The following is a 17,142-nucleotide window of genomic DNA, read 5'->3' on the forward strand; positions in this document are numbered from 1 at the left end:
ATAAAAATAGGGGGACCCTATGCGTTTTTTTAATATATTTAATTATTTATTTAAAAAAAACAAAAAACGCATAGGGTCCCCCCTATTTTCATTCTCAGCCAAATACCAACCAAACAGTAACAGCCTGACGTTCCCAGGGTGGGCGAGGACCATTGTTACTGGCCCTCCCCAGCCTAAATAACACCAGCCTGTTACCGCCTAGGCCCAGGAGCGCCATTTTTGACCCTCCAGGCCTGTTGGTACCGGCTCTTCCCGGCACCCCTGTGGCGTTGGGTACCGGGGTAATAATAGGGGGTTAGCACTAGCTGTTTTTGTGGCTAGCGCTAAGCCCAGGTTAGTAATGGACTCTGTCTATAAGACAGCTTCCACTACTAAGCCTGTCTAGTAAAGTAAGAAAAAAACACAACAGGTTTTAAAAAATTTTTATTACAAAAAACACTCCCCCACAAGCCCTCGTTAACCATTTTATTAAAATCAAACAAAGAAAAACGCTGGTCATCGAAGTAGTCCACCGAATCCGAAGGAGTCCACAGGATAAACGGATCTGAAATGAGAAGAAAACAAAAAAATGGGTTAGTACATTTATTATCACCTGCTCACACATCTCCCGCCCCGCACGACTACAACTGCCAGCATGCCCTTACAGTAAGGACATGCTGGGAGTTGTAGTTGTGTGGTGCAGGAGATGTGTGAGCAGGTGATAATAAATGTGACAAGCTTGTCCCCTGCCCCCAGCTGCAGGACTACAACTCCCAGCATGCCCTTACAGTAAGGTGGGGCGGAGGCCAGGCACAGTGTTTCCCAACCTGGGACTTGTAGTTTTGCAACATCTGGAGGCACCCTGGTTGGGAAACACTGTTTTAGGCCAGTGTTTCCCAACCAGGGTGCCTCCAGATGTTGCAAAACTACAAGCCCCAGCATGCCTGGACAGTCAAAGGCTGTCTAGGCATGCTGGGAGTTGTAGTTTTGCAACATCTGGAGGCAACCTGGCTGGGAAACACTGGCCTAAAACAGTGTTTCCCAACCAGGGTGCCTCCAGATGTTGCAAAACTACAAGCCCCAGCATGCCTGGACAGTCAAAGGCTGTCCAGGCATGCTGGGAGTTGTAGTCTTGCAACATCTGGAGGCACCCTGGCTGGGAAACACTGGCCTAAAACAGTGTTTCCCAACCAGGGTGACTGTTTTAGGCCAGTGTTTCCCAACATCTGGAGGCACCCTGGTTGGGAAACACTGTTTTAGGCCAGTGTTTCCCAACCAGGGTGCCTCCAGATGTTGCAAAACTACAAGCCCCAGCATGCCTGGACAGTCAAAGGCTGTCTAGGCATGCTGGGAGTTGTAGTTTTGCAACATCTGGAGGCAACCTGGCTGGGAAACACTGGCCTAAAACAGTGTTTCCCAACCAGGGTGCCTCCAGATGTTGCAAAACTACAAGTCCCAGCATGCCTGGACATTCAAAGGCTGTCTAGGCATGCTGGGAGTTGTAGTTTTGCAACATCTGGAGGCAACCTGGCTGGGAAACACTGGAATAAAACAGTGTTTCCCAACCAAGGTGCCTCCAGATGTTGCAAAACTACAAGTCCCAGCATGCCTGGACAGTCAAAGGCTGTCTAGGCATGCTGGGAGTTGTAGTTTTGCAACATCTGGAGGCAACCTGGCTGGGAAACACTGGCCTAAAACAGTGTTTCCCAACCAGGGTGCCTCCAGATGTTGCAAAACTACAAGCCCCAGCATGCCTGGACAGTCAAAGGCTGTCCAGGCATGCTGGGAGTTGTAGTCTTGCAACAACTGGAGGCACCCTGGTTGGGAAGCCTGCGCAACTTACCGGCTTCCGTAGGATCCAGCGCTGCACGACACTGCCGCGCGACACTGCCGCGCGACGATCTCCGACAGCGATCGTCGCTGGAGCCTCGGAAGGGTAAGTGAACCTCTTCGCCGGTCCCCTTCAGCTGTTTAGTTTTGCAACAGCTGGAGGACTACAGTTTACAGACCACAAACCAGGGGTCTGCAAACTGTGGCCCTCCAGCTGTTGCAAAACTACAACTCCCAGCATGCCTGGACAGCCAATGGCTGTCCAGGCATGCTGGGAGTTGTAGTCTTGCAACATCTGGAGGCACCCTGGTTGGGAAACACTGTTTTAGGCCAGTGTTTCCCAACAAGGGTGCCTCCAGCTGTTGCAAAACTACAACTCCCAGCATGCCCGGACAGCCAATGGCTGTCCAGGCATGCTGGGAGTTGTAGTCTTGCAACACCTGGAGGCACCCTGGTTGGGAAACACTGTTTTAGGCCAGTGTTTCCCAACAAGGGTGCCTCCAGCTGTTGCAAAACTACAACTCCCAGCATGCCCGGACAGCCAATGGCTGTCCAGGCATGCTGGGAGTTGTAGTCTTGCAACATCTGGAGGCACCCTGGTTGGGAAACACTGTTTTAGGCCAGTGTTTCCCAGCAAGGGTGCCTCCAGCTGTTGCAAAACTACAACTCCCAGCATGCCCGGACAGCCAAAGGGTATGCTGGGAGTTGTAGTCTTGCAACATTTGGAGGCACCCTGGTTGGGAAGCTTGCGCAACTTACCGGCTTCCGTAGGATCCAGCGCTGCACGACACTGCCGCGCGACACTGCCGCGCGACAGTGCCGCGCGACGATCTCCGTCAGCGATCGTCGCTGGAGCCTCGGAAGGGTAAGTGAACTTCTTCGCCGGTCCCCTTCAGCTGTTTAGTTTTGCAACAGCTGGAGGACTACGGTTTACAGACCACACACCAGTGGTCTGCAAACTGTGGCCCTCCAGCTGTTGCAAAACTACAACACCCAGCAAGCCCTGACAGCCAAAGCCTATGGCTCTCAGGGCAGGAGCCCGGGCTGACATTACAGTGCAGCCGCCCGGGCTCCTCATACGGTCTCCCCGCTACACCCCCCCCCCCCCCTTGTCTCCCGCCCGGGCTCCTCATACGGTCTCCCCGCTACCCCCCTTGTCTCCCGCCCGGGCTCCTCATACGGCCTCCCCGCTACCCCCCCCCCCTTGTCTCCCGCCCGCGCCGCTCAGCTCCCGCTGCTACAAGACTACAACTCCCAGCGTGTCCTCACTGTAAGGCCATGCTGGGACTTGTAGTCTTGCAACAGCAGACAGATGGGAGTTGTGTGGCGCTGGCAGGTGAGAGGGGGGGATATAAATCACTGCAGTGTCCCGGTAGCGCAGTGAGGGTAGCGGGGAGAAAGTATGTCGGAGCCCGGGCGGCAGTAGCTTTTCCTGCTCCATGTTGGAGCTGGAGTAAATTTAGTCAATTTTTATGGCCGTTGCGACAGTTTATTGCGCAACTGCGACTGTCTCAGTTAATAAATTCCTGACCACTGCAAGTAAAAACTGAAAACTTGCGTAAATTAAGCGGGAATTTTTTTTTTGACTTTCTAGCTCTTGCTAGGGAAAGTCGCACAATTTATAGGGTAGGTGCAATTGCGACAATTTTGCGCCAAAAATAGTCAGAAAAAAATGACTAAACCCCTTAGTAAATGCCCCCCATGGTGCTTAGAATTCAATATTGGTTTCATCAGGAGAGAGAATCCTTTTTCTCACAGCAAGAGTTCTTTAGATGCTTTTTTTTTCATATGGTGAACTTTTATGTGTCTATTACTGAGAAGAGTCTTCTTTCGGGACAATCTGCCACAAAGCTCAGATTGGTGGAGTGCTGCTGTGATGGTTGACCTTCTCATCTGCACACAGGATATTTAGAGTTTAGCCAGAGTGACCATTGGGTTCTTAGTCATCTCTCTAAGGCTTTTCTCTCCTGAATAGTTTGCTGGCATTGTCAGCTCTAGGAAGAGTCCGTGTTGTTCCAGACTTTTTCCCTTTTTAAGAATTATGCATGCCACTATGCTCTTGGTAACTTTCAGTGCAGCAGAAATTCTTTGTACCCTTCTCAATATCTGTGACTTTACACAATCCTGTCTCTGAGTTCTACATATCAAGGTGTTATGCTAATTTTCGCATATGTAAATTTTTGCATACGCAAACTTTTCGCATATGCGAAAATAAAATGAGAATATTACGAATATGCGAATTTAGCGAATATATGACGAATATTCGTCCATATATTCGCGAATTCGAATATGGCCTATGCCGCTCAACACTAGTGTTCACTGAAAGAGTGAACACATTCATTCTTTCTGTGGACACCGCACGGAATGCATAGCAGTCTATGAGACGGCGCATTCCTGTGTGGTCCTAGTGCAGTTTGCGGAATGTCCGCACAGAGATTCTTTGTGCAGACTTTTTATAGTGTGAACAAAGCCTTATGCTTCCCCCTATGTTATACCCTGACCAGAAATGCACAGATTAATGGGGAAAAAAAACGTTTATTACATTTTACCACAAGGATTCAACATTACAACATGTGGAAAAGTAAAAGGGTTTGAAGACTTTCTGGATGCATTTTACATCTCCACTGGTCACGCCTCCGACCCGTGTGACATCACGCTCCGTCCCTCAATGCAAGCCTACGGGAGGGGGCATGACGTCACACGGGGGCGGAGGCGTGACGTCACACGCCGCCGGCCCGGTGGTCGCCCGTAATCAGACCCGGAGCAAACACGCTCCGGGGACTGATTACAAACGGAGTGCCGCGTGCATTATCATGGGGGTCCCCAGCGGCGGGACTCCCACTACCAGGCATCTTATCCCCTATCCTTTGAATAGGGGATAAGATGTGTAAGCACCGAAGAACCCCTTTCAGGCAGATAACATGGCTCTATATTTGCATAGAACTATTTTTGTCTTTTATTAATCTAATTGAAGAATTATATTTTGTAATTGGACACAAGCAGAGATGGAAACTCTTTGTACAGGCAATACTATGAGAAGGATGTGCGGGTACAATAAAATGTATGCTGTGTGTTTTTTTTTTCTTATTAGGTTTTACCTGTAGTAAACATCTAAAGATCTTTTTTTCTAGGACTATGAACCAACAATATTTTACCCTAAGAGATCTCTAGACAATATCTATAAGGACTTGACAATTCAGTGTGAGAAGATGGATATTCCTTTCTTGTCTTACCTTCCAACAGAAGTAAGAAATTAGATAAAATACTACTACTAATATAATTAATTCATTTATTTATTTATAGTAAATAATAATAATCAGAATATTAAATAATTAAAAATCTTTTTTCAAGTCTAATTCAACTTACATCTTTTTTTTTCAATTTCATTAAATAAAAAAATTTTCAGTCATTGTTTTTGAGTTGTCATGTTGTCTTTAAAGTGTATCTAAACTTTTCAAAAACTTCTGTTATATCATAGTGCACTGTACCCTTTTTTTTCTGCTCATCTCTTCTTACAAAACCAACTGTACAGTTTTACAGACTTCATTAAAGTCTCAGCAGCCAGACCCCCAATGATCAAAGTTTCTGACATGTCATAATGACAAGAGAGAAGTTTAAAAAAAAGTTTAGGTGCACTTAAGAAATTATCTTAATATGAGAAGTGTTTACAACATTGAAGCTGTCATCAGATATTGACTCCGGTCAGCAAATTTTTGCCCCATATTTTTTGTGGCTGGATTGAAACCGCAATATGATACAGTTTTCAGTCCGGCCACAAACCGGATACAGGGCAAAAATGAGCCGACCGGTGTCACTATCTGACTCCTGTCGGATCATTCAAATAGGAGTAGCTAGAAACCACAGGGCCTGGTGCAAACAATTGCTCTGGGCCCTCCTGCATCGGGGCCAGACTGGGACAAAAAATTGCAAATTTTTTCGGTCGAGCACTGCTGGGATCCCCAATGATCATCGCGTTACAAATGGCCCTTTAGCTGTTGCAAATCTACAACTACCATCATGTCTTGAGAGCCTCAGGCATTATGGGAGTTGTAGTTTTGTAACAGCTGGAGAGCCAGCTTCATCTTTCTCTGCAAAGTCTGATGCCTGCACATCATTGGTTCCTCACTTTGTCAGTAGATACCCATTCTCTGTATGAAGACAATAATCATTATAACCCTGCCACACACTGTGCCCCACCTCCAAATATAACCCTCCCACACAATGTGTCGCTGAAAATAACCTTGCCACACACTCTACCGTTTGGATATAATACTGCTACACACCCATCCAACTCCTGCACTGTCCTCCTCCAGACCCTTCTGCCCTACTTTTACAGGCTCCTCTATCCCCACCAGACTCCTAAATCTTCCTCTCAGCCCCTCTGTTCCACCCCCCCCACCCCTAAGTCCTCTCCATGCTCTTCTGCCCACTTCCCCGGACCCCTAAGTCCTTTCCAGGCTCCCCTGATATGATATATGTGTGTATGATAGACGTGTGTATGTATGATAGATGTATATATGAAAGATGTGTGCTTGTATGTATGATAAGTGTTTGTATGATAGATGTGTGTATGTATGATAGATGTATGTTTGTATGAATGTATGTATAATAGACGTGTACATATGAAAGATGTATGTACAGCCATGTCCGTAAATGTTGGCACCCCTGAAATTTTCATAGAAAATGAAGTATTTCTCACAAAAAGGGATTGCAGTAACATATGTTTTGCTTTACATGTTTATTCCCTTTGAGTGTATTGGAACTAAACAAAAAAAAAAAGGGGGAGAAAAAAGCAGATTGGACATAATGTAACACCAAACTCCAAAAATGGTCTGGACAAAATGTTATATTTAATTGCACACCCTTTGGAAAAACTGAAACTAGTCGCTTCCTATAAGCATCAATCAGCTTCTTACACCTCACAGCCGGAATGTTGGACCACTCTTCCTTTGCAAACTGCTCCAGGTCTCTCTTATTGGAAGGGCACCTTTTCCCAACAGCAATTTTAGGATCTCTCCACAGGTGTTCAATGGGATTTAGATCTGAACTCATTGCTGGCCACTTCAGAACTCTCCAGCACTTTGTTGCCATCCATTTCTGGATGCTTTTTGATGTATGTTTGGGTCATTGTATTGCTGGAAGGCCCAAGATCTCGGACACAAACCCAGCTTTCTGACACTGGGCTGTACAGTGTGACCTAAAATCCGTTGGTAATCCTCAGATTTCATGATGCCTTGCACACATTCAAGGCACCCAGTGCCAGAGGCAGAAAAACAACCCCAAAACATCATTGAACCTCCACCATATTTGACTGTAGGTACTGTGTTCTTTTCTTTGTAGGCCTCATTCCTTTTTCAGTAAACAGTAGAATGATGTGCTTTACAAAAAAGCTATATCTTGTTCTTGTCTGTCCACAAGACATTTTCCAGAAAGATTTTGGCTGACTCAAGCTCATTTTGAAAAAATGTAGTCTTGCTTTTTTATGTCTCTGTGTCAGCAGTGGGTCTCCTGCCATAGTGTTTCATTTTATTTAAATGTCGATGGACACTGATGCTCCCTGAGCCTGCAGGATAGCTTGAATATCTTTGTAACTTGTTTTGGGCTGCTTATCCACCATCCAGACAAACCTTTCATCAATTTTTCTCTTTCGTCCATGCCCAGCGAGATTAGCTACAGTACCATGGGTTGCAAACTTCTTGATAATGTTGCGCTCTGTGGACAAAGGCAAATCTAGCTCTCTGGAGAATGTTGATATTTTTCCACAATTTTGGTTCTCAAGTCCTCAGACAGTTCTCTTCTCATATTTCTGTTGTCCATGCTTAGTGTGGCACACATAGACACACAATGCAAAAACTAAGTGAACTTCTCTCCTTTTTATCTGCTTTCAGGTGTGATTTTCATATTGCCCACACCTGTTACTTGCCCCAGGCAAGTTTAAAGGAGCATCACATGCTTGAAACAATCTTATTTTTCCACAATTTTGAAAGGGGGCCAATAAATGTGCCCAGACCATTTTTGGAGTTGGGTCTGACATTATGTCCAATTTGCTTTTTTTCCTCCCTTTTTTGGTTTAGTTCCAATACACACAAATGGAATAAACATGTGTATAGCAAAACATGTGTTACTGCAATCCTTTTATGAGAGAAATGCTTCATTTTCTAGAAAAATTTCAGGGGTGCCAACATTTACAGTCATGACTATATGTATGATAGATGTGTGTGTATGATATGTGTATGTATGATAGATATGTGTATGTACTTAAAGAAAAAAAGCAAATAGTCATGGAATATCGCACAGCAACTAAGTTATAAAAAAATTAAAAATCATTATTTTGCACAGGAAAAGCACTGACATTTAAAATATAATGTACGGAGTGGAGGCTCATACATCTCTAGTTTTTATTTATTTTTGTAATCTAGTTGGTGTGCGATATTCCATGACTGCTTGCTTTTTTTCTTTATGTATTGTCTTGTTTTTTGTATTCATTGCATCCGATCTACAGTCCACTTATAGCTATGACCATTCATAAATAGTACACAAGATGTGTGTATGTATGATAAAAGTGTGTAGAATAGATGTGTGTATGTATGATAGCTGTGCGTATGATAGATGTGCTTATGTAGGATAGATGTGTGTATGTATGATAGATGTGTGTATGTTTTATAGATGTGTGTATGTATGATACATGTGTGTATGTATGATAGATGTGCGTATGATAGATGTGCATATGATATATATATATGCTTATGTATGATAGATGTGTGTATGTATGATAGATGTGTGTGCATATAATAGATGTATGTGCATATGATAGATGTATGATTTATCATACATTCCAGCATCTATCCTGCACAAATCAATCATACACACATCTATCATACATACACATCTATCATACATACCACACACACATATATATTGTGTATACATATATCTCTATATATCAGACACACACCACATCCCCCCACCCTCCCCTTGGTCTCCACATCCACAGGAGATCATTGCCGCTTATCAGCCGAGTGTTGGTGGCAGTGGAGATCGCTGGTTTTCTGTGAGGCTGCGGAGGATGCTGCTTCTATGAACTGCCAGGGTCCCGGGATGAATGTAGCATTGCCGGAGACAGGGACACCTCAGGGGCTTGGAGCAAATGTGCCACTGGCCTGTCTGGCCCTCCTCTACGCTGACTACGCCACTGCTTACCAAACCATAAACATGTGCCATCAACTTGGCTGACAGCACATGCTTAATTAAATAAAAAAGAGAAATAAGCAACTGCAAGACATCATTGGAAGTGGCTTATTTCCTTGGAGAACAAAGAAATATCGAAATTCAGCCTGTCAGAACCTTCTCTCTTAAAATGGCTGCCTTAAAAATTAGACTGTAAGACTAAAAGAAATAAGTCAAATGCTACAAGACATAGATTTCATTGAATAGGGTTGAGCTTGCCAAAAACAATCAGACACTGTATATGCAGAAAAAGAGATATAGAGGGTGATGTGATCTAGTTTACTGTTTGCTTTATAAATAATAGATATCGTCCTGTTTATTTTATTAAACCTTATTTATAAAAATAAGAGCATCACTGTGATCTACATGCACCACCACCCTCGTGGTTCTGGTGTAGTAAAGGCACTTATATTCTATATTCCAGGTGCAGCTAATCAATGATGCATACAATTTAGTGGTAGATGCAGTACTGGGTGTTGAAGAAGACACTGTGGAATTAAAAGAACCATGGACAACAATTCTGACAACAATTAAGCAGATAAAGATCCCAATCATTAGCTTGGACATTCCATCAGGTGAGAAGCTGAAATTTCCCATGCTCGACTTACCCTTGCGGTTGTTGCTATTTTGGGGTAGGTTGGTCTCTCATGTAGGTTCTTTTAGTTATGGCTACAGCAGCTGCATGCTATCTGTAAGCATTTATCATACAGTAGGTCAGGGGCATGTACATGACATTGAAGTAAAGAAGACCCCATTAACATTATATGATAATAACCTGTAGGATTTGTATCATTCCCCTCTTGCACAGAGATAATATAATGACTTGCCTAAGTTTTCCTTTAGGGCTTTTGCTTCGTGTGACTCTAGAATTGTTTTTAAATACCCTTGTGAAGGCAGATTGGCTGGTTGGCACATTCCATGCCCGAGCACACTGGGCACAAGGTCTGCTAGATCAACCTGCCTCCTAGCTACGCCACTGGTGCCAACAACCTTACTATTATTTATCCTATCCTTATATCCAGAATTTAAATGCATTAGATTTTTATTAAAACAGTATATCAGCTTTTTAAAATTGCTATATTGCTGGGGCTGTAGAGAAAAGGAAAAAAAAAATACTTACCTACCCCCAGTCCCCCGCAGGTCCCACTGCAACTCCCATTTTGTCTGCTTTCAGCCCCCCTATTAGAGGCCTGCATTGTGATTAGAGGCCTGCAGCCGGGCCCAACCCAAAACGTGCGGGCGGTTAGGAGGCTGCTGCGGGTGGTCAGGCGCTGTGCCTGTGTGTCCCGCAAAGTCCTCAGCCTCAGTGACTCAGCCCCACCCTCTGCTTACAGTCACCAGCTAAGCCTTAGGTCCAGACTCACCAGCAGTGCAGCAGGGTGGGGCTGCTGCTCCTCCCAACTTGTCTACTCCCCCCCATCCCCCCGCCCCCCCCCGCCGGGCTGCCATTTTATGTATTTGGATTCCCGCTCAGCCTGCCCTGGAGGAACCAATCACCTTCTTCTGCCGCCGCCAGGCGGCCCGGACCCGGTACGGTAGGTCAGAATGAGTCCAATGTTACAACACAAACTCACTGCTCTGCATCACTGCTATACAAATGGGGGGTAGGGGGGTATGTGCAGACTGCTGACAGAGCATTGCACTCTAGTGTCTTCTACAGACCTTAGGGTGCAATGCTCTGCAGTCTGCACATACCCCCACCTGTATAGGAATGAACATATGCACACACAAACTGCTATACACATGGGGGGTATGTGCAGACTGTAGAACATTGCACCCTAGTGTCTTCTACAGACCCTAGGGTGCAATGCTCTGCAGTCTGTACATACCCAATGGGAGCTCCCTATGGGAACTATAACAAAGAAAAAAAAAATTACCCCTTCCCATTAACCCCTTCCCTAATAAAAGCTTGAATCTCCCGTCTTTCCCGTTTTTTAACCAAGATAGTGTAAAAAAAAATTATGATATGGTATCGCTGCATGCGTAAATGTCTGAACTATTAAAAAATAATGTTAATCAAATTGCACGGTCGATGGCATACAAGTGTTACAGTGTGCGCTCCAGTCCCCACTCCTGGACCGGAGCGCTCACTGGCCATGTCCCTGTACGCAGCGTCCCTGCACATCCCAGTCAGACATGCTGACCGGTAACGCAGAGTTATCCCCGACTGGGATGCGGTTAGCGTGGTGGGAGGTTCCCGCGCCGCATCCCGACACTGTCCCCTACCTTCTGCGGGTCCACGTCGGTCCTCTGTGTCCCGGCGTGTGCGGCCCCGCTCTCTAGGGTGCGCGCGCGCACCGCCTTCATGAAATTTAAAGAGCCAGCGCACCATTAATTGGTGCCTGGCCCAAAGTCTCCTATAAATGTTTCCTGCCCCTTCCTGTCCTTGCCGAATCTTTGTGCCTCGTGCCAAGAGAAAGTGTTCCATATTATTAAAGTGTTCCCTGCCTGTTGCCGACCCTTGCCCGTGACCACCGCCTCTGAACCCGTGCTGCCTGCCTAGACCTGTTGCTAGTGACTACCGCTTCTGATCCTGTGCCGCCTCTCCTGACCTTTGCTACATCTGACTACACTTCTGTCTGTTCCTCCTGTACCGCGCCTATCTCAGCAACCAAAGGGGTTGAGTTGCTATCTGGTGGAACGACCTGGGGGCTACCTGCCGCAGCAAGACCATCCCGCTTTGTGGCGGGCTCTGGTGCAGACCAGTAGCTCCTTAGATTCCGTTCCCTGGGTACGGCCCACGCCATCACTCCTCTGATCCCGTGGATCCACCTCCAGTCACCTGTCCAGACCGTTACCGTAAGATCCGGCCATGGATCCCGCTGAGGTACCTCTTCCTAGCCTTGCGGATCTCACTACCGTAGTGGCTCAGCAGACGCAGCAGATCGCCCAGCAAAGTCAACAGTTGGCCCAGTTGACCGCCATGGTGCAGCAGCTCCTGCCTGTCCAGCAACAGCCGTCTCCTCCACCTATGCCGACTGCTCCGCCTCAGCCAGCAGCCGTCTCCTCTTCCTTGCCTGACAAGTATGGCGGGGTTCCTGTCGCAGTGCTCACTCCACCTTAAATTAATGGCCGACCAGTTTCCGTCTGAACGTGCCATGGTGGCCTTCATTCTCAGTCTGTTAACTGGGAAGGCCCTGGCCTGGGCTACACCTTTGTGGGACCGCTCTGATCCAGCCACTACCTCCGTCCAGAATTTTTGCCAAGAGTTCCGCAGTGTATTTGAGGAACCTGCCCGGGTGTCCTCTGCAGAGACTGCTTTGCTGAACCTGACCCAAGGAGGTTCTACCGTGAGTGATTACGCCATCCAATTCCGCACTCTTGCCTCCAAGTTGAATTGGAATGATGATGCTCTTTGTGCCACGTTTAAGAAGGGACTATGCAGTGAAATCAAGGACGTCCTGGTGGCACATGAGATGCCATCTACACTTAGTGAGCTTATACTGCTGGCCACTAGTATTGACAAACATTTCCTGGAGAGAAAAGAGGAACTGCAGCAAGAAAAGGAGAAAGCTCGTCCAAGACGCTATCCTCAGCTGGCTCCGGTTTTTCAGTGTCCACCGCAACCCTTCTCTGGGCCTCCCGCCGTGGAGGCCATGCAGGTAGATCGGTCTAGCTTGACCACTCAAGAACAGAGTCGTCGTAGAAAGGAGAATCTGTGTCTGTACTGCGCCAGTACCGAGCACTTCCTTAGAGACTGTCCTCTCCGTCCTCCGCGTTCGGGAAACGCACGCACCTAGTGAACGTGGGAGAGACGTTGCTAGGTGTGGATTCCTCCTCTCCACGTCTTACATTATCAGTACAGCTCACCGTGCCTCCCAAGTCTACCTTCACTGCTACCGCCTTCTTGGATTCAGGATCTGCCGGCAATTTCATCCACTTCTCTCTGGTTGACAAGTATCAGATTCCTGTTCACCGTCTGCCCAAGCCTTTCTTCATCTCTACAGTTAATGGTGAGAGACTTACCACTACAGTGTAGTACCGCATTTCACCTTTACAGATGGACATTGGTATCCTGCATACCGAGAGAGTGGAGTTCCTGGTCCTTCCTTTTTGCTTCTCTGAACTCCTCCTGGGTCTGCCCTGGCTACAACGCCATTGTCCCATCCTGGATTGGTCCTCCGGAAAGATCCAGAGTTGGGGTCCCTCTTGCTCTGGCCGCTGTCTCCGGTCTGCTCCTGTTAAGCATGACCCTCCGCCACCTGGTCTTCCTGAGTCCTACCACAGCTACGCGGACATCTTTTGCAAGAAACAAGCCGATGTTCTTCTACCCCATAGACCCTATGATTGCCCAATCGACTTGTTGCTGGGTACTACACCCCCAAGGGGTAGAATCTACCCACACTCTCAACCAGAGACTCTTGCCATGTCAGACTACATTCATGAAAACTTGCAGAGAGGATTCATTAGGAAATCCTCCTCTCCCGCTGGAGCCGGTTTTTTCTTTGTGGCTAAAAAGGATGGTTCGCTCCGTCCGAGCATCGATTACAGAGGCCTAAACAAGATCACCGTTAAGAACCGGTATCCTCTTCCACTCATTTCTGAGCTCTTCGATCGACTTCGAGGTGCCAAGATTTTCACCAAATCGGATCTGAGAGGAGCCTACAACTTGATCCGAATTAGAGAGGGTGACGAGTGGAAGACCGCCTTCAACACAAGGGATGGCCATTTCGAATATCTGGTGATGCCCTTCGGTCCCTACAATGCACCTGCCGTATTTCAAGAATTCGTCAATTACATTTTTAGAGATTTGCTTTACACTAGCGTGGTCGTAGACCTTGACGACATTCTAATTTTCTCCCCAAACCTTGATCTACACCGGGTACATGTACGCCAAGTTCTGTCTCGCCTCAGAAACAAACACCTCTACGCTAAGATCGAGAAGTGCCTCTTCGAGCAGTCCAGTCTGCCCTTCCTAGGGTACATCATCTCCGCCCAGGGCTTACAGATGGAACCGGCTAAGCTCTCCGCGGTCCTGGACTGGTCCATCTTTATGTACTGCTAAATTCAAATTTATCTTCTTCTAATTTCCATTTCTTACCTGCTAAGGCTGCTGTGGTTATAGTTACACACACAGACATACTTCTTTCCCCACATTTAACCTCTTGGGCAGGGCCGGCTCCACCTATAGGCAAAATAGGCAACCGCCTAGGGCACCCTCTTGATAGCGGCGTCACCCCAAAAAACGTATTGAACACTCAAGGTCCTGACAGCAACCACTTATTGACCAGCCCCCGCAACCCCCTTCCCCGGAAACTAGCAAACTTAGTTTCCTCCCCCAGCCTGGTAGAGGAGTGCAGCACTCCTCGACAACAGATACAGGGGCGATCAATCAGATCCTGCTTCCTGATAGCGAGCGCACCCACAATCTACTACTGTCAGTGATGGTGCTCCTGGTACACCCCAGTAGTAAGGTGATTACATAAGGAGGAGGTTTGTTACAGTATGCTACCCCAGTAGTAAGGTAATTACCTGAGGAGGAGGTTTGTTACAGTGTGTCACCCCAGTAGTAAGGTGGGGCGTGTCAAAGGGTGAAGGCAATGGGCTGAGTAAAGGGGGCAGCAAAATTAGCTTTTGCCTAAATTGGCAAAAATTCTTGCACCCGCCCTGATCTCTGGTCATTTTTTTGGTACCTTTACTCACATTTTCCTCAGTCTTTTATCTACAGCTACCTAGATTCATCCCACCAGTCACTTTATACCTTTGTTGTCTGGCTTTGTCATTTCCTACCTTGCGAAATGTAAAGTTTAGTTCCATGCAGGGGTCAAGTTCTGGGGGAAAAAGTGTGGAAACTAACCCAAGATTTCTAGCCACACTGCTAACCATACCCTATTCATGACCCTTACTAGACACTCAGCCACACCCAAGCACACCCAGCCTCATTCACATATTTAATATTCTTCTACTGTTTTCCATAACACATCGCACATGTGCGGCCAACACTTCATTTATTGCTTATGGAGCAGTGCCTCTCTATAGAGAATAAATGGAGCATTGGTCCACTCCCTTTATTTTGAGGGACATTTCTCCTCCATTCTGAAGATCAGCGGGATTCCCAACGGCCAGACCTCCACTGATCACCTAGTTATCCCCTAGGGGGATCATTTTAAATTACAGGAATACCTCTTTAACAGCAATTATGTTGTCAGCCTGTCACCTGAGTTTAAGAGGCTCTCTACAGACAGGCTCTCTACAGACTGACAGCAACCGCAATCATTACTACAACAGACCATATAAGAGATTTAAGTGCAAATGTCCTTTTAAATTGCTTACATTGATTAATGCAATGCTGCTGCAGGGGTGCTGATCAGACATGTGAGAGGCAAAATAACTGTTATTTAGCCATTCATTTGCTGCAATTGCTATTGATTTCAGCATTTAAGGGGTTAAATAACTAACATCAGTGTGATCACTGATGTCAGTTATTAACAATGAGTGTCAGGTGCTGAAGACAGCTGGAACTCACCATTTAGGAAGTGAGCTTAGCCCCTGAGCTCACTTCATAGTCCCCAAGAGCGCACTTGTCTTAACTGTATGTCAGGTGTCACCGAAGGGTAAATGTCTTATTTTTCCGTACATGTACCTTCTGTAATATAGAGATTATTTCTATCATACATCTTCAGACTGCCTATAATGAATCATATCCATGAGTTTTTTGTCCTGGTTTCCTGTTTTGCAGAATAACAGCAAAGTAATAAAATGATAGGGACTTTCCAAGCTATAAACAATGGTCAATGTCTCACCATCCTTTCATGTAAATCCAAACAATGTTTGTGTAATTGCCTTAATCCATTTGAGGAAATTTATCAATGCAATTGCGTCACTTCATTGAGAAAAAATGTTTTAAGCCAATTTTATGACTCCTTGCTGACACTTTTCCTGATGACATTTTCTGTTTGTGTCAGGAAAAAAAAGTGTAGCTTCCTAATAGCAAACTAATTGCATTCCTACAATTGTTTTAAAGGCCCTATTCATATTGTGTTTTTCCCTTACTTTTGTAAAAAGTGTTAGTGTAATTTAACCCCTTAAGGAACAGGCCATTTTACACCTTAGGACCAGAGCGTTTTTTGCACATCTGACCACTGTCACTTCAAACATTAATAACTCTGGAATGCTTTTAGTTATCTTTCTGATTCCGAGATTGTTTTTTCGTGACATATTCTACTTTAACACAGTGGTAAAATGTTGTGGCAACTTGCATCCTTTCATGGTGAAAAATCCCCAAATTTAATGAAAAAAATGAAAATTTTGCATTTTTCTAACTTTGAAGCTCTCTGCTTGTAAGGAAAATGGATATTCCCAATAAAAAAAATTTGGATCACATATACCATATGTCTACTTTATGTTTGCATCATAAAATTTACGTGTTTTTACATTTGGAAGACACCAGAGGGCTTCAAAGTTCAGCAGCAATTTTCAAATTTTTCACAAAATTTTCAAACTCACTATTTTTCAGTGACCAGTTCAGTTTTGAAGTGGATTTGAAGGGTCTTCATATTAGAAATACCCCATAAATGACCCCATTATAAAAACTGCACCCCCCAAAGTATTCAAAATGACATTCTGTAAGTATTTTAACCCTTTAGGTGTTTCACAGGAATAGCAGCAAAGTGAAGGAGAAAATTCCAAATCTTCATTTTTTACACTCGCATGTTCTTGTAGACCCAATTTTATAATTTTTGCAAGGGGTAAAAGGAGAAAATTTTTACTTGTATTTGTAGCCCAATTTCTCTCGAGTAAGCACATACCTCATATGTCTATGTAAAGTGTTCAGTGGGTGCAGTAGAGGGCTCAGAAGGGAAGGAGCGACAAGGGGATTTTGGAGAGAACATTTTTCTGAAATGGTTTTTGGGGGGCATGTCACCCTTAGGAAGCCCCTAGGGTGCCAAAACAGCAAAAAAAAAACAACAAAAAAAACGCATGGCATACCATTTTGGAAACTAGACCCCTCGGGGAACATAACAAGGAATAAAGTGAGCCTTAATACCCCACAGGTGTTTCATGACTTTAGCAAATGTAAAAAAAAAAAAAAAAAATGTTTACATAAAATGCTTGTTTTCCCAAAAATTTTACATTTTTACAAAGGGTTAAAGCAGAAAATACCCC

The 17,142-nt window shown here is 45.4% G+C and overlaps 1 protein-coding gene across 1 annotated transcript in view; it reads left to right on the top strand.

The window, feature by feature from the left end:
- Positions 1 to 17,142, top strand: part of YJEFN3 (YjeF N-terminal domain containing 3) — a 358,474-nt gene that overhangs the window by 285,011 nt on the left and 56,321 nt on the right. Inside the window, exons 4-5 of the mRNA XM_056518218.1 lie at positions 4,941 to 5,054; positions 9,461 to 9,611. Coding sequence (XP_056374193.1) covers positions 4,941 to 5,054; positions 9,461 to 9,611 — 265 coding nt within the window. The remainder of the gene's footprint in view (positions 1 to 4,940; positions 5,055 to 9,460; positions 9,612 to 17,142) is intronic.

Source organism: Hyla sarda, chromosome 1 (assembly GCF_029499605.1).
Source record: "Hyla sarda isolate aHylSar1 chromosome 1, aHylSar1.hap1, whole genome shotgun sequence".
Taxonomy (NCBI): domain Eukaryota; kingdom Metazoa; phylum Chordata; class Amphibia; order Anura; family Hylidae; genus Hyla; species Hyla sarda.